The following is a 27,344-nucleotide window of genomic DNA, read 5'->3' on the forward strand; positions in this document are numbered from 1 at the left end:
ACTTGTTGAGGCACATTTCGTGTTATAAAAAGCTGAAAGTGTGCTGCTAGTTTTGAATGTCATACAGGTATCCAATTTCCTCTTTAGAACCAGTTCTACAGATTTTGCTGCTTTAGATTGATTGGAAACAACACAAATTTGGGGTTTAAATTTAGACTGACTAAAAATCCAATCAAGAAGATTTTTACTAGAACATAGAATTGTACTCCCAGCTCTGATTTTTGACAAGTCAGAAACTCTCTGAGCCTGAGAGAAACGCTGGGAGCTTCTGAGTTTTAAATCCTGTGATCACTGGTTTGATTGGGATTAAATTCATTCTCGTCCATACATTCAACAAATATTTATTGAGTACCTACCAGTGTTAGGCACTGCTTTAGTCTCTAGGAATACAGTAGTTTTTCCTTGCCAGTCTTTGGAAATACATTAATGCAGTTCCCCAATTTTTAGAAGAAATGAAGATCCTGAGTAATCAGTGTCTCTCTGAAGGGATGTTATTCACAGGAGACAAAGCTGGCCCCAGCTTGTACCAGCCGAGGCCTCTCTGCAGTATGTTCCGCTGCCTTTGATTTTCATATTGGGTGATGGGGTGGCTATCTGTAGCATTCTACCCTGCAGTTTCACCAGATATGTATTTTTAAATAATGTTTTTGGAGTTGGTACAATAGGCAAACTAGGATCTACTTGCAATTAAGAGTATTTCTTTTTAAAACTTTAACTTTTAAGTTCTTAGACCAAAAAGAAAATGAGAATCTAATACATGCAAACATCCAGATTCCCTTAATTGTAGTTAAAAACATAACTGCAAGCAAATGTCAAACCAGAATGCCAAATGACAGCTTTCAGTTCTGTTTCACAAGTTGTTCTAAAAGAGATGTCTTCACATTTTCAATCAAAGAGATAATTCTTATTTTGCCACAACTCTTGCCTCTGTTCAAAGCAGTAAGTCTGTGATGATATAAGAAGTCAGCCTCTTGCTCTAAGAGCTGTTGATGGAAAGGAAATCAGAGAAAGAAGTGAGTCTTGGGGAATAACCCCCGACGAGGTTTGTTATTTATAAATGATATTACTGAAGACACTTCATTTCATAATCCTTTACACTAATAGGATAGCATCCAAATTGAATCACTCCATGGACTAATCTCTGTAAGTCTAAGAGGAAGGCAGAGAGATAATCTTGAGTTCAACAGACATTTACTGAATATCTACATCACCAGTGCAGGATATAAAACTTAATAAGATATGATCTTCAAGGGGTTAGCAATGTAAGGAAAGATGAAAGGGAGGGAACTAATACATCCTGAGCACTGACAATCTACCAGGCACAATACTAGATGCATCTACCTTCACAAGAAGATCGTGATACGCCCATTTTACAGATAAGGAAAATGAACCTTCAAGCTTGTCCAAACTTAAGACTGATCAAATTGAAATTTAAACCTATGTTTGCCTAACTCTAAAGTCCATGATCTCACTTATATGTGGAATATAATGAACAAAATAAACTGACAAGCAAAATAGATCCAGAGACATGGAAGCATGGAACAGACTGAAGGAGCTCAGAGGGAAGGAAGGAAGGAGGGGTAGGAAGATATTAACCAAAGAACTTATATGCATATATGCATAACCCATGGACGCAGATAATAATTCGGTGAAAGCCTGAGGAAGGGGTGGGAGTGGGGCAGAGCAGGTCAATGGGGGAAAAGCAGACATCTGTAATACTTTCAACAATAAAGATAAATTTAAAATAAATAAATAAATAAATAAATAAAGCCCATTTTTGAAAATACTAAGCAACACTACCACAAGGTCACAGAACCTTAAAACATTGTTTCCAAATCCCTTTCTATGTTCCATACTTCTTACTGCTTCTAGCCTCTATGAAAATAGGACAAGCCTCAATAAAGTAAACCCTAATCGTCTCTTGCTATAGAATGTGTTGTGAAATGTATGTATTATAGCTCCACTTCTGATTTTGCCAAGAAACCTGAGAGTAGAAGACAAAACTCACCATGTTATATTTATAGTGAATGGGAGAGTCCTGAAAGACTGGGGGGGGAGGGGGGGAGTGAGGGGAGGGGGAGAGGGGACACAGAGGAGGCACCCTGGGTTTTTCTGCTTTCTGCAGGGGTGGAAGGCCCCTGAAGACCATATTACAACATGGTTGAGAAAGAGAAGTCACATGGCAGAAGCTGGCAAAACTGGGTCTTTTAAGGCAGATGCTGAGGGAATTGTGCAAACCGTAGGAGAGGGAACATGGGTTATAAAGGTTAGACACAGGCACCCTGACCAAGAAATTTAGCCTTGCTTAACCTATTTCCTTATGTAGAGAATGACACCTGCCTCACAGGTGAGGGCCACAGCTCTGCTAGCCAGCGCAGATTTCAAGCTGCTTCCCCGCTGGTTGGTGAATCAGAAGTTCCCTCTGGGTGGGAGCAGACCAAGGCCACGGCCTGGTCAGGGCTGTGGCAGGATGGTGACTTAGGGGACAGCAGTGAGCCCCTTCCTCTGCGCCCGGCACGGGGCTGGGAGGGCAGACTCCAGGCTGGCGTTCAGCCCCTTGCTCCTCCCATGGAGCGCCACGGAAGGAGCCGGGCACCTCCCCGGGCAGCGTGAAGACAAGGTCGGGTCAGATGGTGTCACAGCGGCCGAGCAGGCTCCCCCAACTGCGCAGCCTGAGCATTGCGGGGGAGGACAGGGCATGCGGGGCAGGCGCGTTCAACTACGGGGTCCGGGCCAGCACTCATTCTCCTATTCTTCTTCTTATATTAACATGAAATAAGTAAAATAAACAATAAACTGAAAGATCAAAACAATAGGAAGGCCGAAAACCAAACAGCCGATAGTGCTTTCTGCGCACCGAGCACAAATTCTTGCCCTTACGGAACTTGTGTTCTTCCGGACTGTAATAATCATATCAATCAATGTGAATGGGATCATATCTCCTATTAAAGGACTCCCAGATTTGATAAAATCCAATAACACAAACCCCCAAATTTGTGCTATGTATCAAATATGCATTTAAAACAAAAGGACCCACAAAGAACGAGCAGAGGCATGCCAGGCAAATGGAAACAGAAAGCAAGCAAGCAGGGTTGGGATGCTAAGTACAGAGGTTAGTTTAAGGACAAATCAACGGCAAAAATGTCTAGGCAGGTTGGATGATCTGCTTCTTAGCGTCCTTGAAACTACCTGAACACCAGAGGTGTCTGTGCTGATGGCAAGTCTTCAGTAAGAGGTGCTGACACATAAGAAAGAGAAGACGAACCAGTAAAAGGTTTTTCCCTTTTTCTGTCCTATTCTCTCTCAACAATAAAGATACATTTTTAAAAAGATTTCTTTTCTTTTCCTTTAAAAATTAATGGACCTGGATGTTCATCTATGTTGTTGCATAAATCAATTTTTTTTTTCTGAATAGTATATTCCATGCTATAAATATACAGGGTGAGAAAAAAGTAGCTTTATAGTTGTGAGTATGCGAAACACAGAGTTCATTCTTATATTATTAATTATTGTATTATTTTCCACATGTACAACTGTAAACCTACTTTTGCCCCACCCTGTACAACGTGATTACTCACTAACTGATGGTCATTTTTATTGTTTTCAATCTGAGGTAATAGCCCCAATAAAGCTGCCATTAACCTTTGCTTATCCATATTAGTATGTATATCCATTTTCATTTCTCTTGGGTAAATACAGAAGAGTAGAACAGTAATTGTAAATAAAGCTGCTAAGAACATTTTCATACAATTTTTAAAAAATTTATCGTTATTGTTGAAAGTATTACAGATGCCCCCCTTTTCCTTCCATTGATCCCCTCCCATCCCACATCCTATTCTCTCTCAACAATAAAGATACTTTTTTAAAAAAATTAAAAAATATATATTAAAAAATATTTTTCTCTATTGGAAAATGACAGACTCCACCAATTACTGGTCCAGGGGAAATTCAGTAAAGTATCACACACGGTCATTTTAGTCTTTTCAATAAAAATCTAACACCAAATGCAATGTGAGTTCTATCTCTACTGTCACTGACTTTAAGCAAGAAATTGCACCAATTTAAGCTTCAGTTTGATCCCTGTAAGTGAGGTGGTGGGATATAATGACATTTCAGGTGAAATACATCTTTAATCCTGGGATTTCAGGACTTTGATGTTTCCAATATATATGGAATACTGATATAAACATAAAATACTTTTGGGGGAAATTATTCTTGACTGCACCTTTCACTTTTCAGTGTTATAACCTCTTCTTTTGTCTGATTCAGAAGAATTTTGGTTCTCTCTAGTTCATTTTCTGCAAGGTTAATTCTCCTTTTTATGTCTTCTTCTTGACTTTCTTTTGCAGTCAGTTCTTCCTGTAAAGTTTTATATATTTGTTGACAAGCCATTAAAGAGTCTTCTTTCTCTTTAAGCAATCTAGTATGCCTAAAAAGGTCAAAAAATTCATCGACATGCATTAGATACTATATATTCATGTTTATCAAAGATATTGCAATTTTCATTTGAAATTATAGACTATAACTTTACCTTACAAAATTTAAGAATGCTAGGAAAATGGATAGCTCTGTGATATTAAATTTTTCCCAGGTAGGCAGAGGCAAAAATCAGGAAATAGCTTCAAGATATTATAAACTTGAATTTGGTAATATATATGCAAACAATACAATAAGAAAACCAAAGTACATTTTAAATGTTATTTAAAATATGGTTTCAAATTCAATTACTAAAAAAATATTAATTAAAAAATTTGCAATGTATACCTTGATTCAGAAATAATGGATTCAAACTTCAGTTTTCTAAGTTCTCTTTGACAGTCATCAGCTTCATTAGACTTATTCCTAAAATAATACAAAAGAGGTTCAAATATTTTATTTCAAAATAGTTAAAGTGTAACTGTTTTCCTTTAAAAAAAAAAAAAATCCTCACCAGAGGACATGCTTAGAGAGAGGGAGAGAAATAAAAATGGAAACATTGATGTGAGAGAGACACATCAATTGGTTGCCTCTGGGACACGTGACAAGGGCTGGGGATCCAACCCACAACCCAGATGCATGCTCTTGACTGGGAATCGAATCCCCGACCCTTTGGTGTGCAGGCCAATGCTCTAAACACCTAGCCACACTGAATAGGGCGACATTAATCTACTTTTATAAGGGCCAAGTAAGCTCCTATCAGATGTATCTTCATTTTAATAAAAAGTCTAAATTTTGGATAACATTTCTGAAAGAAGGAAGGAAGGAAGGAAGGAAGGAAGGAAGGAAGGAAGGAAGGAAGGAAGGAAGGAAGGGAGGGAGGGAGGGAGGGAGGGAGGGAGGGAGGGAGGGAGGGAGGGAGGGAGGGAGGGAGGGAGGGAGGGAGGGAGGGAGGGAGATTGAGAGAGAGAGAGAGAGAGAGAAAGAAAAGACAGAAAAGAGAAAAGAAAAGAAAAGAAAAGAAAAGAAAAGAAAAGAAAAGAAAAGAAAAGAAAAGAAAAGAAAAGAAAAGAAAAAAAAGAAAAGAAAAAAAAGAAAAGAAAAGAAAAAAAAGAAAAGAAAAGACAAGACTCCTAAGTGAAGGTATTGGAAAGTGACCCAAAGCAGGCAGATTCTGGAGGAAAGTTAACACTTGGAGTGAGGTGACAGCACAGTATCATGTTTTTATTTATTTGCTTAATGATTTTTACACTTGAGGGCAGGCTCCAGTCTGCATCATGTGGGGGAAACTAAAATTCTGATAAAAAAGCTGGTAGCAAACTCATGATGGTTCTGGCATGAAGAACTAAAGGACAGTGTTTGGGGAAACCACAGCTGCTATAAAGTAAAGGGCAAACCCTGAATAGGAGAGAGCCAGAGAGAGGGAGTCACGAATGCTGCATATAAACTCCTCCCACATGTCTGGCTGAGCTCAGAACTACATGTGCACAGGGCAGATTCCAACCAGCCTAGTTAAAATACAAGAACTGAACTGGGAGGCCAACCAAGTTAATTGTTTGCTAAAGCAACACCACCCCCACTATTATTTGGAAAAATAGAACAGAATCAAGTATCTCCGTATCATAATATTCACAATGTCCAGAATAAAAATTACTCAACATAGGAAGAAACAGAAAAGTATAACCTGTTCTCAAGAGAAAAGATAGTTAATAGGGACTGGCTCTGAAATGAATCAAATATTGAAATTAGTGGACAAAGATGGTTAAAGGGGCAATTATAATTCTGTTCACAGAATCTATTCTAATTAATGAAAAGATTTTAAAAAATCTTAGCAGAGAAACAGAAACTATTGAAAAGAAGTAAATGGAAATTCTAAAACTAAAATAAACATTTGTCTTGATCTTATATAATTTGGGTGTTGTAACAATACTCAAAAAGTTGCTATATGAAGAATGATTAATATTCCAAATTAAGTTTTTATAGACTCCTCAAGTGATTATCTGAATGTATAGTAAAACAGCTTATACTGTACAATGAAATGTTACTTAGATTATCAATGAGTTTGCCTTATTTGCAGAATGACTTTAGTTTCCCATAAATAATTTTAAAACATCATGCACATGAATAACATTCATTTATTTTTAAACCTTTTTATAGTAAAATATAAAATATTTTATGTAAAATATTAAATATATGAAATTACATCTAAAATACATAATATAATTATTATCAAAAGAACACTCTTATAACTACCATCCAGGTCAAAAAATAAAACTTTACCAGCTACCCTAGAAGCTTCAGATTCCTGGTCCCAACACAGCAAAGTCCCTTTACCCTAAAAAAAGCCATTCTCATGAATTTTATGGTTATCACTTTATTTTTCTTTGGAGTTTTATTATCCAAGTGTTATTCCTGAACACATATTTTAGTATTTTTTTGGGAAAAATGTCTTTATAAAATGTGTTACTTCCTTTATTATCTTATTTTTGTAAAATGGCTTTATTAAGGTATTGTACTGACATACAATGAACTGCATACAATTTGATAGGTTGGACTTAAGTATAAGCCCAATGAAATCATCACCAGAATCAAATAGCTCAGGAGCATACAATAGAACATAGATCTTGGTCTCTAATACCATTCCCCATTCAAAGGAAGGACTCCTCAGAGAAATGGCTCACTCCAAGGGTGGGAAAGTGCAGGTATATCTGACACCTCTTGTTATACCAAAAAGGAAGAAAGTGCTTATAAAAGATGATGGGGTCATGTTCCCCGGCCCCCAAGCCAGCTTGAAGGGGTTCGAGGTAGCTAAGCCAAGAAAACCTGTGTATCAAATTAACTTAGTATTAAATTATAAACCACTGAAAAATAGGAGCTCATGGGTCCATACCAATAATACATTTTTTTAAAATGGGAAGAAGGGAAGCTCTTGCTGACAGTAAAATGCTGAGGGACAATTCTACGGAAAAGATTGGACAACGCAAAAGTCACAAATGGTTGCTATAGCTAGGTACAGGTTTTGATGAGAAGCAGAGTATTTGGAAATTATTTCCAGATAAAATATTAGGAAAGAAGGAACCAGGAAAAGATTAACATGCCATTAGTACCGTGGGCAAAAGGCCCTGCAGGCAAGTCACAAAGGAAAGAATACAAAGAGGGATATGCAGGGATACAATTTGTTATCAATTAAACAAGTAACTTTTGTTTTCTTTTTTCATTATAATACCCAGTACTGGCTATGAGAGATGGGTATTTACATATACTGTTAAGTTTGAAAATCAGTATAATCTTATTGGAGGTCAATGAGTCATTTTGCATTAAAAACCTTAAAAATATGCAAGTTTGGTTCTAGCAAAAATCCTAAGGAAATAATTGTGTGTGAGTAGAAAGATTTATCTATATAAATTTCAAAGCATTTTACTCATAAAAGTAAAAAATTTGGAAATTCTAAAAAACAAATAATTAGTAAATAAGTTATGGTTCATTCATAGACTAGAATACTATATAGCCATTTAACAATAATAAGTGTATCATGTAATGATATGGGAAAAGATTACTGAGTAAAGATCCTAAGATCATAGAGCACTACGTGAAAATATGTTTAAAAATTACATTATTTACAAAAATGAACTATAAGGGTATATCATAACATAACTACAACGTTCTTTTTTATATATTACTGTATTTTCCAAGTTCTATATATTTGCTTTGAAATCAAACAAAAATGTTACTTTAGAAAATGCTTTGAGATTCAACAGCCCCGCCACGACTTTCACTCTGTGTTCAGACTCTTGTACATACTTTTCCAAATCCAGAGGCAGGGACAGGAGAACTCCTGTTAGTGGTTATTAACTATGTGGACAATTGAAGTTAGCTGCCTTTTTTTTTTAAAGCCTGTCCCTAGAGAGCCTATCATCCCAAGAACTCCCCTCACCACAGTCAGCTCCCACCCCCACTCCAGTTAAGCCACTTTCTATGGTCTGCCCTTCGCTACTCAATTGTCATCTTCACCTTCATTCAGATGGGAGCAACTGGAAGGAATAGAAAGAATGCCTACATCTCTTTACACACTGCATTCCTTCCTTTACTCTCAGCAAACAGTGTTAATCCTTTCTCTTCAACTGCTTTGAATGAGCCTTCAGAAAGGCCCCTGGTGCTCCTGCCAATCAAAGCAAAAGAAATCAGATGAAATAATTGGATCTTTCCCCCTAATTTGAAAGGCAAGGGTAATACCACTCCACTCTTACATGAAACAGCCATTCTCAAACCGCCTCCTTCATATTTCTACTTTGTTGCCCAAAGGCATCTCAAATTTAACTGATCAAAAGCATTGTTTTTTATTTCCTTCACTCCCATATCCATTTCTCTGACAGATTCCCTCACTTCAATAAACGGCACCAACACATTAATGATACTGAAAGGTAACACCTTGTATATCTAATACAACCCTCAAAGCAGCCCGGATTCCCTTCTTAGAGTTGAGAAAACTGAGGCCAGAGACATAAGTAACATGCCCAAGGTGACCTGACTCCTAGCTAGTAGTGCTGGGACTTGAACCCCAGCAGTCTGGCCTGGAGTCTGGGCTCTCAGCCTCTATGCGGCACTGCCTTTCAGCTGTCTGCCCTGATGCTGGAAACCCCCAAACGCCGTCCTCTGTTCTCTCCTTTCCAGTCCTGTCCCCTTCCACAGCCTCTCCTCCATCCGTAAGTCCTGCTGGGCTGTCGTCCTGCATATATTCCTGTCTCCACACTACAGCCCTACCCTGCACCAGTCACGCTCTGCTCCCGCACTCCCGCTCCACCTGTTCTCCACGTCAGCCTGCCCACTGCTGAAGCAAGCCGGTGGGTTCCCTCTCGCCAGAACCCTCCCATAGTTTCCCTTGCCCTCAGGATAAATCCAAACTCCTCACTAGGCTCTGGACATCTCAGCGCCTTCATATGTTACAGCAGCTGTACTATTTACTGCAAACTTAGTGGCTTGAAACAACACAAGAGTATTATTTTTACGGTTCAGAGGTCAGAAGTCCTAAAATCAAGATGCCGCTAGGGCTGTGTTTTTTCTGGCGGTTCCAAGGGGAGGACCTGCTCCCTCCCTTCTCTAGCTTGTAGAGACCACCTGCGTTCCTTGGCTTATGGCTCCTCCCATCAGATTACATCACTCCAACCTCTGCTTCCATCCTCATATCAGCGTTTGTGACTTTGACCCTCTTGCTTTCCTCTTATAAGGACCTTTTTGTTCACATTGGGCCGACCCAAATAATCCAGGATAATCTCCCAGTTTCAAAATCCTTAATTTAAACCCGTGTGCAAAGTCCTCTTTGCCATGTAAGGTAACATACTCACATATCCAGCGGTTCGGACATTAGTGTGTCTTTGGAAGCCATTAGTGTGTCTACCACAACTGGCCTTCATGTTTCTTGAATTTGTAAAACTCACTCCAAGAATTTAGGGCCTGTGATCTCTCTGCTTCCAGATGTTTTAGTATTGCTAGCTCTTTTCTGTTACTCAGATCTTAACTCAAAGGCCATCTGCCCAGGGATGCCACTCTATCAAAAGTATACCACCCCTCCCCATCACTCACATTCTGTTATGCCTGTTTCACACTTTTTCAGCCCTTAACATTACCTAAAATCACCTAAACAGCTCTATTGGAGCTTGTCAATGTTGTTACTCCAGTGTCTCGTGCCTGTACACAACAGTCATGGCACATAATTGCCACTCAGTAAGCATCTTGTATTGAATGAATGAAGATACCAGGCTATTCAATTTAAGATCATGTGAAAAGCAGATCTACACTCTGACAGACACTGGAATGCCACCAGGCCACCTACTTGCAGGGAAAAAATTTTCATGAGTGACCAGAGAGGTGAGGGCAAAATCAGAGCATTGCATCTCAGAAGGCAATAATGAGAGAAAGCTCCAAGAACAGGTTGGTCAACTCTCTCAGATGTTGATGAGAGGTCAAGTAAGAGTTTAACAAATTAGTAATTTATGATGGTCATAAACTGATCATTGCTCAAATTATTAGTTAAATGAGGAGGTGGTGGCTGCAAATAAAATTAAAGTATAAGTAGATTAAAAGGGTCCCTAAATTAGAAAATATATTTTGTATAATCATTCCAGACATATTCATTAGTAATTGATAAATATAAATCATTTTAAGTGAATTCTGTGCTTTTTATTACATACATAAAAGTGAAGACTTTCACAATGTAAGCTATTTAAGCAATACATAAGTATATAGAGTCAAATAAAAGTCTCTATACGCCCCCACTTTCACTTGCAGAGGGAACTATTGTAATCCTACCAGTCACTTATTCAGTATATTTAAATCCGTGTGTGTGTGTGTGTGTGTGTGTGTGTGTACTCATATACATTTTTAACATGAATGGAATCATTTTTCTAAACAAAATTTTAATCTCTCAAATTCCTAACAGCTTATTTTTCATAACTGCCTATTCTTTTATGGTTACAATCCTGGAATACTTTGGAGGTTATCTTAATTTTTAAAATTTATCTAAACATCTTCTGTTTGCTATTTAACAATTTCCTTGGATGTTAAATTTTTCCTGTATGAGTTCAGAGCCACTGTTTTTTTTGGGGGGGGATGCTGGGAGGGAGGTTTTTCTCATAACCTTTGGTTGGATGTTCATCCTCAGCGTGTAGATTCTCTGTTTACTTGTCTGCTTTGCTGTTTATTTTTGCCCTAGGTTGTTTCTGAAGGTTGTGATGAAGGGACAGGGAATGGTGGGGGCACTGAAGGTTTGTCTTGGGATGTGGGGACCCCAGCCTTTCCCAGGGTTTAGTAGCTGCCAGGCTTCCCATCTCCAGTCCCCATACTCATTGCTGTATTCTGGGTGCAGAGGCCTCACCAATGCTGTTTCCCACAGGGCCTGTTGATCAGAGGGGCTTGGTGAGGGGCCATTGGCTTCAATGTTCCAAAAATAGTTCCCCAGAGTGGGCTTTGTTGGACCACCTGCATCTGAATCAAGTGGGGAGTGCATAAAAAATGCAGATTGCTCAGAGCCACCCCAGATCCAAATGTAAAATCAGACTATGCGTGGGAATGGAGCCCAGAAACTGATCCTGGGGTTGAGTCTGTGGGGAAGGTCATACAGTAATATATAGATTCAAAAAGCCCCCCAGAATCCTTCTCCAGACTGGAGTTAGAACCACTGTTCTGATGACTTGCCAGATCCTACTCCCTTCTTTTTTGTGTTAACTGATTCCAAGTGATGTCCTGCGTGTTGTAAGCCCTCCACACAACTGGGTTTCCTCTCTTTTATTCCTCCACAGAGTTGACCTTTTTGTAATCCTTTCTATGTATTCTTTCAGGAATTCCTAAAAATTTCTCACCATCTATAGCAGCCTTTCTTGTTAGTCTTATTATGTTGGCCCTGAAGTACACTTGTAAGCTAAATATATACATATATATTTTTAAAGGTAATAAAGTTGCATTTTATAGCATCCAGATTTTTTGTTACTTCTGGGAGGTCTTCCCCAAATTAATCTAGATATTATGACACTCACAAATAAAATTTATAGAAAATCTCATCACCACCTATTCAGAGCATTATTAACACTTCACTTCTGCAAACACTACTGTTTACCTACTGAATATGCACTAGAGCTTCCTTCCGGTGGGCAGAGCCCCATTATAATCTGCTCTCAGGATAAATCCTGCTTGGTCTAAACCAACTGTGGCTGTCTCCTCCCCCTTGCCAGTGAGTCCTTTAGAAGAGGGTGTGAAAAAGAGTCCTAGCCAACAAGATGTAAAGAGAGCGCTGTTTGGTGGCTGCTAGGAAATTTTTTTTCTCACCTTTAAGGAGACACCAGAAAAACAGGCCCTTCCTGCCTCTGGGGTGGTTACATTTGGATGTGGTACCTGGAACTGCAGGTACTTACTTCATGGTCGCAAGGGACCTAGCCTTGGGGTGAAGCCAGTGCTGAGGGCGCAGGATGAAGACAGAAGGAACATCAAGATCCATGGAGATACTGCTGAGCTGCTGGACTGACTAAACTTGAAACTACTCCACCTCTGTTACTTGAAGCCCAAAGCATCCTAACTGGTAAAATATGTAACAAGTTCTTATAGACCTTGGAAATATTTTCTTCTATACCTTAGGAAAGAAGGAACCTCAAGTTCATCCACTTAAAAACTGCCTCTCCCCCTTAAGTAAAAATTCACAAAGCTTATATCAAAACATTTAAAAATCTTTAAAAAACAAAAGAGCACCTTACATTGGATATGTGAAACCCATTCCCACCCCATCCCTCACAAACAATGAGGGTAAAAAACCTGATTTTATAGCACCTTCCAATTTCTAGAAGTTCAGAAGGTTTAGATACACAGAGTAAACATCCAATTCATTAACAAATTGTATATCAAAGTTTATGAGTGAATTACTTTGACTTCCAACTTAATTTATCATAAAACAATGGCCAAGTTACAAATTTGGTTTTCGCCTACAAATAAAATAGTACTTGTATATTACTGAGGACCCCCTGGGCTCTGAGAGCCCTGAGCAGTCCTAGGCTCTGATCCTAAACACCCACCCTACGGCTTCCTCCCTTAGTAAAGGAAGGTAGACAGCTCAGAGATGGAAATGCTGGAACAGCCAGCATGGAGAAGGGGCTCCAGCAGTTGGGGCCATTTAAATGGCTCTATCTTTGATAAGTCACATTTTCTAAAAGTGGATACTGTGCCTATTTTCTAATTTTAAGAAGTTCTTAAACAGACAGGAAGCACCCGCTTTATAAACCGAAACAAGAGCCTCTGCCATTTGTGCAACTGTAGAGTGATTTCCTCCAGGTAATTCATCTGATGGACGTTAGTGAGGCGGTAGATTTCTCCCTCCAACTTGAATCTCCTCTCTTTCTTACTGTTTCTGAGCACTCATATTATAACTTATGTTAGAAATACAATTAACAAAAAAACACCACCACAGCTTGTGTTCATACTAGACGGGCGGGCGCCTGGCCTGCAGAGAGGCTCCTGCGCGCACTTGCTCGGTAGCAGCCAGGTCGCATCCCAGCCGATGACTGTTCCTTTCCCTCGGAAGCTGATTTCTGGCCTAGCTTCTCTCCTAACTCGCCAGGACTCTGCTCGATCTACTGAGTTTCGGTGTGTTCACAAACCCCATTTTAGCTGGTAGGTGCCAGCCCTACCTCTCTGCTCCTGGGCTGTTTCCTTGTCACTTCTTGAGCTCCAAGAGGCCAGTCACGCAGGGGCTCTGGCCTGACGAGCATCGCCTCCATGTGCGGCATCCACATGGCCAAAGCCCTCCCAGAGGTTACCAGGGGGTGGGAGCGATGATTTTTTTTTCTGGCCATCACTATCTTGCTCCTCTTTTTTGTGTTTCTTCCTACCCAGAAAATTACTTCCTGAACCTAGTGAGCCACTCATTCCCTCACCCTCAGCAACCATACGCAGAAACTGAACTATGTACTTACTGTCCTATTAACCACAATATTAGAAAGTACAAATATTTGGTTTTTCTTGTTTTACAAAACCAAATTATTTTGCTATAAATAATCCAAGTACACATTAATTTGATAGGGCACTTTTGGAATTTGTTCTTCCTTGTGCTATGAAAAATCTTATTAATGGGGATTACATTGAGTGTGTACATTGCTTCGGGTGACAGGGACATTTAAACTATGTTGATTCTCCCGATCCATGAACACCGAGTATCTTTCCATCCACTGTGTCTTTTTCAGTGTCTCTTAACAATGCCTTGTAACTTCCAGTAAATGGGTCCTTCACATCCTTTGTTAACTTTATTCCCAGGTATCTTGTCCTTTTTGTTGCAATTGCAAAAGGAGCTGTGGGTTTTTTTTCTCATTTCTTTTTCTGAAATTTCATTGTTACTCTACAGGAAAGCAGTGGATTTTTCTACACTAATTTTGTATCCTACAACTTTACTGTATTTGTTTATTGTTTCTAATAGGTTTTGGTGGAGTCTTTCGGGTTTTCTATATAAAGAATCATGTCATCTGCAAAAAGGGACATTTACTTCTTCCTTCCCAGTTGAGGCCTTTCATTTCTTTCTCTTGCCCGATGGCCAAGGCTGCCCTGAGTAAGTGCTGAGAGTGGGCGCCCTTCTCTTGCTCCTGATCTTAGAGGAAAAGCTTTCAGTTTTTCACTACCAAGTATATTAGCTGTGGGTTTGTCTTATATGGCCTTATTATGTTGAGGTACTTTCCTTCTATACTCATTTTATTGAGTGTTTTAACACTGTTATTAGAAGTAATTCATGGTCAATGCAACATTTGGTTGCTAAGCATTCTAAATATTTATATTTCTTATAAGGTTCACCCTTCTAAAATATAGGAACTGAAAACCAGAGTTACCATATTATCTACCACAAAGTAAAAAAATTTACTTACTCTAAAAGATTATATAAATTCTATTTTAGCGTTATAACTATAGATATGCTATATTTATACTGCAATATATTTTTCTGAAATCTCTGAAATTCATTTCTTTAAAGATTTTTTTACATTTATTGATTTGGGTGACATTGGTTAACAACGTTATATAGGTTTCAGGTCTACAGTTCTATAACACATCATAGTATATTGCACTGTGTGTCCGACACCCCAGTCTGGTCTCCGCCCATCACCAGTTACCCCTCCTTTGCCCTCTCTACCTCCCCCACCCTCTTCCCTCTGGCAATCACCACGCTGTTGTCTGTGTCTGTGAGTTTGTTTTTGTTTTCGCTTAATCCCATCACCTTTTTCACCAAGCCCTCCAACCCCCTCCCCTCTAACAGTTGCTAGTTTATTCTCTTTATCTGAGTCTATTTCTATTTTGTTTGTTAGTTTACATTGTTCATTAGATTCCACATATGAGCGAAATCATATGGTACTTGTCTTTCTCTGACTGGTTTATTTCACTTAGCATAAGACTCTCCAGGTCCATTCATGCTGTTGCAAAGGGTAAGATTGTCTTCTTTTTTATGGCAGAGTAGTATTCCATTGTATAAATGTACCACAGCCTTTTTATCCACTTGTCTACTGACGGGCACTTGGGCTGCTTCCAAATCTTGGCTATCGTAAATAATGCTGTAGTGAACATATTCCTTCATTTTTTAAAAGAAATAGTGCTCTGGATATTTTGCAAGGGCATTTTCTTATCATTTGTCTGTAAGTATTTTATTTATTACTTATATAAAACATAAGTATTCCAACACTGCAAGAATTTTCAATTATCTTTTTGAACCTAAAACTGATAATTTTAAGAAACAACTTTAATGTTGTTTCTTCTGGGCAGATACCATAAAGACAACGATAAGAGAAAAAGTTCAGAGACTATTTCACATTAAGTTACTAATTTGAACAACTAGGGAAAGCTTTAATACATGGATAGCTAAATTTCTTACTGAGGGAAAGAAACATTTCATGTATTTAAAAATGTTTTACAGGTCCTTCAATATACAATCTAGGGCAGAAAAGTAGCCAAGAAAAGCAGCAGGAGACCATACCCACACAGCTGAAGCACTGCCAGAGGAGCCACAGGGAACACCGGGGATCTTTCTAAACTCTTACAGGTGGTTTAAAGTTCACCATCTTACATGAGCTTTTCTTTACAGTTGTCCAGCTCAGTCAGTGCCTTCTGAAGTTTTAGCCCAAGTGCCTCTACTTGACATTGTAAATCTGAAATGACACAATGTATTCATCTGATTAGGAAATTTTAAGTGTCCAGATAGTGTCATAGAGTAAACCACATTCTTTTGGAGTTGCCACTCAACTCCCAAAGAATAATGCAACTGTTCATTCCTCTTCGCCTGGAGGACCGACCGCACACAGCTTGTCCCCTACTCTGAAACCCCATGGGTTTTGACATCCAGCTTATTGGCCTCTTTTTGCCCCAACATCATGTTTATTTTAAAACAGCTAATAGGCTAAGTTTTACTAATGTTTTCAAAGGAAATTAATGTAGCCAACACACATATGAATTTCTGATCATGTGGCTTACTTGTGAAACACCTGACTGCCTAAGCTAGCTCTTGAGGCCTGGATCTGCAAAGTTTTGCTGAGAACTGAAACACACAAACCATGTGCAAGGCTCCAGGTAAAGAATTTGTTAACTCTCAGCAGCATCTAATAGGCGTTTTAATGACTTCCAAAGGCAAGAAAATGCAAGCAAGAAATTGGCTTCTAAAGCGTCTTGAACTGTGGAATTCAAACAGTGTTTACGGAAGTTTATTCCAACAGCCATGTCTAATATGTGTGGATGCAGAACTGAAACTAAAGCAGAAAGAACAAATGCTTCAATGATCTGAGTCCAGCCATCGTCCTGTGTGTGGAAACTGTGATCTGGATCCCAGCCTCAGTGACAACCCCAGTTAGCGCTCCTTTTGGGAATAAAGTGAAAAACAAACTTAAACAGACAAACTGGTTTCTGTGAAAAAAATATTTAAAATGCTGGAGTGATAATGTTTCTATGTAACTTCTTCTTAGGTGTTTTAATAACATATCTTAAAAAATGAACTTTAAAATCATTTTTTAGTATAACCTCGATTTGGAAACAAGGCAATCTCATGCATGTTGCACAATGTGTTTCCTCGTTATTAAGTTCATGGGCCTGCAGAAGGGTTCTATTTGCATGGGCACAGCTGAAAGATTGGGGCCCACCCTCTGAAGAGGACACAGGGAAGGAGGCTGGTGCTTGTTGGTGGTGCACCATGTCCGGGCACAGTGCAGAGTGCTTCCCCTACACCATTGCACTCACAGTCAAAACTCTGAGGATCAGAGAAATTAGCTAACTTATCAAAGGTCACATAGCTGGTTAGAAGTGATCTTGTGATGCAAACTTGGGTTGGCCTCATTCCACAGGCCTTATTTTTCCAACTCTCTTACGTTGATTCAAAATATCAAAGCTAGAGGGGGACACGATATTTGTCCTTGAAAGTGTGGGAAGAGTGGGTATAGATTTGCTTAGCACATTCCAAAATCTTTAAAGAGGTATATTTAAGACAAATGAAAAATACTACTTTATGTAAAATATGGAATAAATCAGTGAAACTTCTAACTCCGAGAGGTGGTTTATATTTTAATTTTTGAAAGTTTAAAAATGAACATATTATACTTAATGGAAGATATTAAGACAAAATGGTGTCATTAGGACCAAGTTTATGAGACTAGAATCAGAGACAACAATTATAACTTCCTGATAAATGTCCCTTGGTGCTTCTGTCAGGATATAATCTTAAACTAGATGAAGCATGGGTCTGAGCCCATGAGACAAATTTTAAGTTATTACTTCTAAATGCAGCTATTGTTAAGAGGGAGAATTGATTATCTTAAAAGTTCCAAAGAATTGATACTCGATATGTGAATTTTATGCAATTCTCTATTACCTCATAATTAGAATAGCAGACAGTAACACTGGCAGCTAATTCAGAACCATTTTTATGGCACTGGAATAATCCTTGGGCTCACATTTGAATATACTTGTGCATCACAGTTCCAGAATTTACCGGGTTTAATGGAAAAGAAACTACACAATCATGTCCAACTCAAGGAAGGAAAAGCTATTATACTCTCCAGTATTAATCTCTCTCCACACCCACCGAAAATCTCCCTGTCTCCCTATTTCAAGATAAGCATAGACAGCTTAGTGTTTAATCCACAACACCCAATGAGTAGAGAAGCTACTTCCTTCAGGCTATTCACTACGTTTTAATAGAATCTCTGAGTAAAAATAAGGAAAGCAAATAAACGTTTTACTTCAAAACACAGAAACCTCTGAAGACTGTCATATGAAGTAAATAGAAACAGGAAATACAAGTAAAGTCAACAAATAAATCATTTTATATGAGCAGAGAAGATATCACAGAGAATTGAAAAATTATTCATAATGAATAATCCATAATGTAAACAGCCTACCAGTGTATAATTAGGGGTTGATGAATATATTTTCACAGCTGTTTTCTTTTTTTTTACTTTTGGTCATATTTTCTCTAATAAAGGAGGGCTAAGAACTGTTTTTAAAACACACAGGCCATATGTTTACTGTTCTGAAAGAGGCGTTAAGCATCCTATTGGTTTATAATTGGTTCTGGTAGACTGGTAGGGTTCCTTTTGTTTTTGGAAGCGGAGTGCCCAGTTCCTGTCCTTTATAAATAAAGGAACACAGTTAGGATAAGCAGCCGAGAGATTAAGCCACCTGCACTAGACAGCTCCTTCAGTTCCTGAGGCAAGGAGTTCTTAAGTAAGTGTATTGTTCTATGCAGTCCTCCTCTATAGTTAAATAAATTCAACTTCAATTTTCTGTCATTCAGCATGACATTGGATTATGAGGCAAAAGGCCCTGAATGCCTACAAGAAGAAAGGAAGCATTGGCTTTAAACACCATGCAGATGTAAGGCGGAACCCATGGAAACAATCCAAAATTTACAACATCAAACTCTACTGTGATGGGACTGCGCTCTTTGCAGATATTAAATAAGCAAATGATTTTCAATGAACAAGACAAAAAGAGCTCTTAGCCTCTCTTCATACAAAGCCAGCTGCTTGCTGGATAGCATTACGGAGGCATCAGATTTGGGGTAATTAGTCACTTAAGAGAATCCTGTTATTCTGAAAGGTTTCTAGAACCTACAAATACAAAAGGTATTCAGAGTTATTTTATAGGAAAATATAAAACATTGCAGTCATTTGGAGGGTATATTAAGTTAGTATAACGTTTAAAAAACAACAACAAAGAAAATCTTTACAGTGGGGAGATTTTTCAAGCTTAAAACTTCCTGGACATTAAAAATAAAAAATCTGGGTCAAAGTGCTATATGGAAGGAAATGATTTCGGGTTCAAGCAGCAGAATAGAAAGACAAGCAGGCAGAAGGGCTGGCACCCAGAGATCCAGATCCAGGGGAATTTTCTCCAATGAGCAATTGAAGGCTCCACAATAATATACACATTAAATGGTGGAAATAATTGAAGACAAGGAAAAACAAAAGCTCCCTACTCTTTTAATACACTCCTAAGACGGTAACAGAGCTGTGGTGCATGAACTTTAATAAGCCAGAATGCCTTACGTCAAATTCTGGCTCTGCTTCCTACCGGCCATGAGAATTCAGGCACTTGAGTTTCCTACCTATAAAATGGTTATCATGGCAAAGGATTGTTCTGAGAATGAAGTGACTCAATACATGAGAGGAGAAGAGCATCGGGCACCTAAGGAGAACCGGCCACTGCTAGCTATTATCACTGGTGGTGGTAGAAACACCCTCCCGGCTTCTGCTCTGAATCGCATCACTTGTCCCCTTGAGGAACCCGCTGGGGCCAGGGTCACCAGTGGTTATCTTTGTATGGGGAAGAGGGAAAATGAAGGTTTTAACTGTGCATTTTCCTTTAACAATCTACAGAGTAGTTATGGCAAAATGTTAAAACTAGTTAAATATGGATGATGTCACACATTTGTTAAAGTATTCTTTGTATTTTGTGTTTGACATACCTTACAAATACTTTGTTTAGAGTGGGGTTTTGCTTGTACATGTCAAGGATGACAGCATGTTCTGCACTGAGTCTAATCAACTCAGTTCTGCGTGTTCAAGGTACAAAAGAAAACAAGGGACAGAGCTTGGTGGGGATGGGTGAGCTCGAGACTGTAACGAACGACAGCACCTTTGATTCTGTGACGGGGGCATAGAAATTCAATTGTAGCTAGAGGGGGGATATAGTAACAAAGAGGGATGTTGATTCTGTTTTTGTTTTAAAATATTGGGACATGTTTGCATTTGGGAATAATCCATTCTAGAGGGCACTCACATTTATAAATTTAATGTATCCCTTCTAACCTGCTTGTGTGTGAATAAATAGCACTTTTTATAGGTGTTCAAAAAACTGCACAAATAAATCTCATTTTAATTCTTAATTTTTTTTCACTACACATTATGTTTTTTGAGACCCATCTATGTAGCTACGCAATAGATATGATTCATTCCTTTCTGACTGCTATGGAACATTTAATTGTGTGCATATACCACATTTTACTGATCTATCTACACCTACAGTGACAAACCTAGGTTGCTTGCAACTTTGTGTCACTACAAGTGATCCTGCAATAAAAACTTTTTATTCATTTTCTTGTGTACTTATAGTGGAATTTTTCTTCAGGATGACCTCAGAGTGAACTCATGAGGTCATAAGCATACACATAATTAAGTAATGTTAAATGGTTCCAGGATGGAGGGACCTGCTATCTTCCCACATCACCGAATGAAGGTTCCTGCTTTCCTAACACTTACTAGAAAGAGCTATTTAAAAAAATATTTTTTTCACCAATCCATAGGGTACAAAGTAGGGTCTCATTGTTGGCTTAATTTGCAGTTTTTCTAATTACTATTGAAGTTGATCATCTCATTTTATACTTCTTAGTCATTCACGTTTCCCTTTTTTATGATCTATCTTTTTTCCACAGTTTCTTTTCTACCTACTCCCATTGAGCTTTCTTCTTCACTCATCCACAGAAATTACTGTTTTCAAGGTTATGAATGACCTTTCTCTATCGGCAATTCCAAAATTTAATTTGACACATAGTACACTTCCTGTTTGAAACGCTCCTCCTGTTTCCATTACGCTGTACTCTCTTGTTCCCTCCTCTCTCCTTGGCTATTGCTTCTCAGTCTGCATGGATCATTCTTATTCTTAGATATATCCTAAACATTGGGAAGCATCAACAGTTCAGTCTAACGTTAGCGCCTTTCCTACTTGCATTTTCTCCCTAGCTGATATCTAGTCTCATGGCTTTGAATAGCATTTATATATAGCTGTTGGCCATCAGCATCATCATAGCTAATAAATGTTGGGCACTACGTGCCAGATGCTATATTCTAAGTGTATTATACTCATTTAATTTTCACAATGTAAACTAACTGAATGTAAATTCCACGAGAGCAGGAACTTTGTTATATTCATCGTGTTTGAGACATGGAAGGTGCTACAAAAATAATTGTTGAAAGGATGAATGCAATTTTGTAGCTATCAGAAATAAAAATCCCAGCAAATAAATGTTTAAAATTATGGTTAAGCATTTAACCTAAGATTAAAATGCATGCAACAGAAAGAGTTGTGCAGTTTTCATTGATATCTAATATGTATCTTGGCATTACACTTCAACTATCTTATAAATATGTTACTTTATTTCAATAGACACTTATTGAGTGCCTGCCTACTCTGCTCTAGGTACGGTCCATGCTAATTAGATTCAGTGTATAAATATCTATAAGATATATTCCTTTGTTCACAGAGAAATTATAATCAAGTGCCTCATTTTGCCTTCATCAATGATAAATTATGTTTTAGATAAATCAATAACTACTTTAAACTTCAACCTGTTTCACTTTTCCACCATTTAAGTGATTTTATTTAGTTGGATGGTTGGTTAGTTAATTATGTGGCTGAAATGGTAGAATTTCTGATCAGATATAACTGATGTGAATGAACAGAATAGGCTGCATTTAGATTACATTTATATGTATGTATTATTGTACCACAATTTGACGAGTTTAGCCCTTTACAAAAGTAATATTTTTAAAATGAGCATTAACAGAGGAAACCTTTGCAGATGTAAGAATATATACCAATAACAGAAGAAAGTTCTTTAATGAGTATTCAACTATATCAATTGCAAATTAACATATTGTAACTTTAGCCAACATTTTACAAAGCTCAGATGGTGATACAGCCACTTGGAAAATTCATTTCATTTTAGGGTTTATATTTCAGAGGTGCAATTCACATCTATTTTGAAACAAGTATACTTGAAGTACATTAACATTTTCCACATAATGCCAGAAGGGATTGAAATATCATTTGGCGATTTTCATAAATCAGATGCTAGAACAGGTGTGAATGTATGTGCAGCTACAAAGTTGCAATTCAGTCCAGATGCAGTTATATGAAAACCAGAAAATTATATAGCTGGGTGTGTGTGAAGAGAAGAGAGTGGGGAAGTGAACTGAATCAAGTTAAGGAGATAATCAGGTATTTAAAATTTGGAAATAAATTATATTCTAATATTAAGGATCAAGAATTTACTTCCTATGCAAAAAATGCTTCTAAACCTCCATTGTGTTTTTTGATTCTGAACATTAAACCAATCCACTATAACACGAAGATAACTGTAATTTACAGGGGTTTATGAAACATTGCAAATTATGGATGAATACGATAGGAGGAGTCTTACATTCTTTTTTTTTTTTTTTTTTTTACCCCTGGTTAAGTCATTTAACCACTCTTCTCAACTGACAAAATGAAGATAACACCTTTTCTATCTCATAGGAAAAATCTTCATGGATTTAGAAATTTCTGAATACTTTAGAATAGTACTTTGTTTTCTGAAAAATTTGTACAAATAAATTAATCCACACAATCACATATATTTCATAATAGATTTCATGATAGTGAAAATGGGGATAGAGACTATAAAACTATTCTCATATATATCATATATATGTACATGTGTGTGTGTGTACATATATGTATGTATATATATATACACACACACACACACACATATACAATAACATTTTTCAAGACTGAAAAATACTAGTAATGGATATGGGAAGCCTAGAGTTAACGAAGTAGGAAGGGACAGCGACTTACAATGAACAGAATATTAGCTGAAAACATTTATGGAATAAAAAGAAAAAGACGTAGGATTAATAATAAAGTAAATAAAGAGATGGAGGATAGAGAAATTTAGCTCTAAAAATATTTAAGACATTTCAAACAGTCACATAACCATGTAAACATCAACTTTCATTAATGAATTGGTGTGTTTTACAATCAGAATGCTTGCAGAGACCCCTGTATGCAGGACTAGTTCTATGCAAAACTGAAGGGGGTGGAGAACATCTTCTGCCACACAGAGTACCGATTCTTCACACTACACCCTTTCTCCTTTTGCCTGGATGGCAATGAAATAAGCAAAGGGCAAGAATGTCTTCAAAAGAGAGCTTTCATGCTACAAAACTCCTTTGTGCTACTTGCATTAAAAAAAATCCTACCACACAACTCCGTAGTTTAAAAGTAATGAGCACACCCTCGCCGGGCGTGGCTCAGCGGTTGAGCATCGACCTGGGATCCAGGCGATCAGGGTTCGATTCCTGGTCAGGGCACATGCCCGGGTTGCGGGCTCGATCAATGACTCTCTCATCATTGATGTTTCTATCTCTCTCTCCCTCTCCTTTCCTCTCTCTGAAATCAATAAAGATATATATAAATTTTTTAAAAAGTAATGAGCACAAAACAAAAACGTTTTATAATTTTAAGACTAAAAAGATCTGAAAGCAACACACAGACATGGGAAAAGATTTAGCTTTAAGAATGTTTATCACAACATCATTTTAACAGAAAAAAGTGAAAGTAACTGTCCAAAAATTGGGTATGATTAAATAAAATAGGATTCATCCAAAATCAGAATACTAGGAATATTTTTGACATGGACAGGTTTCATAATAGAGGAAATGGGGATGGGGTTAGAGATAATAAAAGTATTATTCCATTTGAATAAAAATACATATTCAAGTCCTGTCCAGTGTGGCTCAGTTGGTTAGAGTGTTGTCCCATAAACCAAAAGGTTGCCGGTTTAATTCCCAGTCAGGACACATACCTAGCCTGCAGGTTCAGTCCCCAGTAGGGGCTTGTATAGGAGGCAACTGAGCGATGTTTCTCTCTTGCATTGATCTCTCTCTGTCTCTCTCTCTCTCTCTCTCAAATCAATGGAAAATATATCCTCAGGTGAAGATTTAAATATGTGTGTGTGTGTGTGCGCATGTATATATATACACACACACATACATATATATGTTGAAAGTCTTGGAGGATACACATCAAATATTTATAACTATGTGAATGTTGTAATTTCCTAGTCAATAGTAAACATGGCTTATTTTGCTAACAGGAAACAAAAGAATCGTAATAAAGTAGCCTAACACTGAACCATGTAACACACCCATACCCATCTTATAACCAATTTCATAACCTATTGATGGCTCGAGAAACCCATCACAGGGGGGTCTTCTGTCCTTAGGACCTCTTCTGCCTTCCCCTTATGGAAACGTATTTACTACCAGTACTGGAAGTGACCTAGCACAGTAGCTAACTTTGAGGTATAAATTAATGATAATGATATATGTGCTGATGCTCACAGGCAGTGGAGTTCAGACGTTAAGAGCCCAAGTTTTGGCAGCACAGTTCTGGACTGGGTTCCACTTCTGCAGATTAGTTGCTGTATGGCCTTGGGCAAATGACTTAATTTCTCTAAACCTCAGTGATCTCATTAGTAAGCTGAGATAATAACAGAGCTTAACGTAGGGAGGCAGGAGAGTGGTAATGAGTTGAGTACACTGGCTGTACTGTGCCTGGCACATGGTTGGCTCTTCATGAATGTTAGCTGCTTGTTAGACTGTGGTAGGACAGTTATCTGAACTCATAAGAGTTTTCTTAATGATGTAAGGACAGTATTAGTGGTTAGCTAGTGGGAAAGAGATGCTGAGAAGAGTTGGGAAACATTGAACATGAGGTGGGGTGGGAGTTTAAGTGGGGGGATGGATCATTCATTTCTAATTTAGACAATGTTGCTATTATTCATATTATTGGCTCATAAATGTGGATGACCTTAAGTGTCTATGAGCAGCAGGTGCACTGCATGCCTGGGTGAGTCCACATGTGAAAGAGTGACTGGCAGAGAGTGTAGGCAGGAGTGTGCCATGTGGGTGTTAGGAATGGGACAGATGTAAGCTCCCTCCCCTCACTGCTTAGTTGGAGCTGCACCTGAGGATGCAACTGCTTAGTGTAGAAGCCATGGCTGACATAGGAGATGTGTTCTTGCTCAAGACTAGACTTCGTCATATGATAGGTGCCTAACTGATAGTGCTGAATGAACAAAACTGGTGATTGGTGACTGAATGGGCAGAAGAAAACTGATGTTAAGGGGGCACGAAAGTGGAATGTGGTTTTATTAGGCCACATGTACAGAATGGGAGAAAGAATGAAAGGGCAAATATGTCTACAGGATTTTTAAAGAAAAAGAAAAGAAAAGGTGAAGTCTAAAACTTACCCCAAGGTCCAGAAGGGGATGGTGCAGTCAAAGAAAAGGCAGAGAAGGTGGCAAGGCTTTGATCTAGCCTTGAAAGGGGGAACTGTGCTGGAGGGGAAGGAGAGGAGAAGGCTGGAGTGCACAGGTGAGAAATGCTGAGAAAGAGCCCGGAGCACAGCTATCCCAAAGGCGGGAGAGGAGTCTCTGAGGGGAGGCATCCATCCCAAGCTGTGCACGCCAAAGATCACTGTAGAAAATTCCTCTGAGATTCAAGCATTCGTAAAATGGAGATAATGTGTAAAACAAAAGTAACTTTACATGAACTTCAAGCTGGGAGCAAATGAAAAAGGAAACAAAGATAATCTTATAAGACTTCACTGATCAAAGACCAAGTAGCTGCTACCTGAGACCCCTTTATTAGATTCCATATTCCAGCGGTGACCTGGTCCTATAAAAGAACTCTGGGTTCCAGTTAGCACTACCTGTTTTGCAACTTGTCTACTGACCCTAGGAAAACTGTGTATTTTTTGTGTTCCCTTGCTTTTGGGTACAGAAGCAGCCTGCAGTGTCCCCATATCAAGCTGGTCTCTTTCAGGGGCTGCTGATTTAGTATAATTAAGGATCAGTACAAGCCTCCTTGGTTTCCTGTTTGTAAAATCAGACCACCTCCCCTTTTACAGGAAGCTAACGTTACATTACTCCTACTGGAGTCCAAGGGTTCACAGGAATCATAAAAACTGGTCAATTCACCGCAGTGAGCTCCCTCTGAAAATCACACCTTCCAGGAAAGGTCACAGTGGAATTCTGTTCATAGATGCCTTTATCCACGATACAATAGATGACTCAAATTAACCGTAGCCACTTCTTTTTCAATAACCTGTTCTAAGAGCAGGCTGACTGACTGTTACAGATAACCATGGCTAACTCAAAGATACATTAGTGGAAACAAACAGCCCTCCGAGCAAACAGGAATTAAATTTTATAGTTTTCCTTTGTTATTACAGGAACATTCAAGAAAATTCTAATACTTTGATCCTAAATATAAGAACTTGGTTTGCTATTACACCAGGAAAACCCACTTTAAATGCAGTATAATATTTGTATAGTTCTTTAGGGGTTCCTACATTTTATCTTGTTAATTCTCCTATTGCTCTAAGGTAAATATTTCCATTTACCAATGAAGTAACTGAGTCAAAGATATTAATAACTGCCCAAAGGGCATGTAAAAGGCATAAACAGGGCCAGAAAGCAGAAGTGTTTGACTCCTTGATCAGTATTTTTTTTCTACTGAACATTACTCATTTTGATTTTTTTCACTTTGATAAAGAAGCCACTAATTAAGGAATGTAGTACATTATGCTAAGTCAAAGAAGCCAGCCATGGAAGATCACATACTGTATGGTTCTATTATATGAAATATCCAGAATAGGCAAATCTATAGACAGAAAAGAAATTAATGAGGGGGTGGCGGGGAGTTGCAGAAAGGTAAGCAGAGTGAGTGTTAATGACCTTAAGTTTTGTTCTTAGGTGACAGAAATGCTCTGAAATTATATTGTGGTGATGGTTATATAACTATAAATATATTAAAATTATTGAATTGTATGTACACTTAAAATGGGTGAATTTTATGCTATTTAAATTATTTCTCATTAAGGCTATTATTTAAAATATAATAAAGATGTTAAAATATTATAGGTATATTAAAATATTCGTGTACTACTTATTATACCAAAGAGCATACTGAAAAATCAGCAACACTGAAATTTTTTTCACTTGGAATAAATTTGAAAGTTGGTCAAATAAAATTTTGGAGAGATATTAATGCTGAAGTAATTTATCTAAATTCTGTCTTCCCATATTTGTGACCACTGACAAAAGT

The 27,344-nt window shown here is 38.1% G+C and overlaps 1 protein-coding gene across 1 annotated transcript in view; it reads right to left on the bottom strand.

The window, feature by feature from the left end:
* LEKR1 (leucine, glutamate and lysine rich 1) overlaps positions 1-27,344 on the bottom strand; it is a 106,956-nt gene that overhangs the window by 28,258 nt on the left and 51,354 nt on the right. The window contains exons 7-9 of the mRNA XM_087818360.1: positions 15,992-16,073; positions 4,765-4,842; positions 4,226-4,429 (exon numbers count right to left, since the gene is read on the bottom strand). Of these exons, the coding sequence (XP_087674486.1) occupies positions 4,226-4,429; positions 4,765-4,842; positions 15,992-16,073 (364 nt within the window). The remainder of the gene's footprint in view (positions 1-4,225; positions 4,430-4,764; positions 4,843-15,991; positions 16,074-27,344) is intronic.

This window comes from Miniopterus natalensis, chromosome 6 (genome assembly GCF_054644295.1).
Source record: "Miniopterus natalensis isolate mMinNat1 chromosome 6, mMinNat1.hap1, whole genome shotgun sequence".
In the NCBI taxonomy this organism is placed as follows: domain Eukaryota; kingdom Metazoa; phylum Chordata; class Mammalia; order Chiroptera; family Miniopteridae; genus Miniopterus; species Miniopterus natalensis.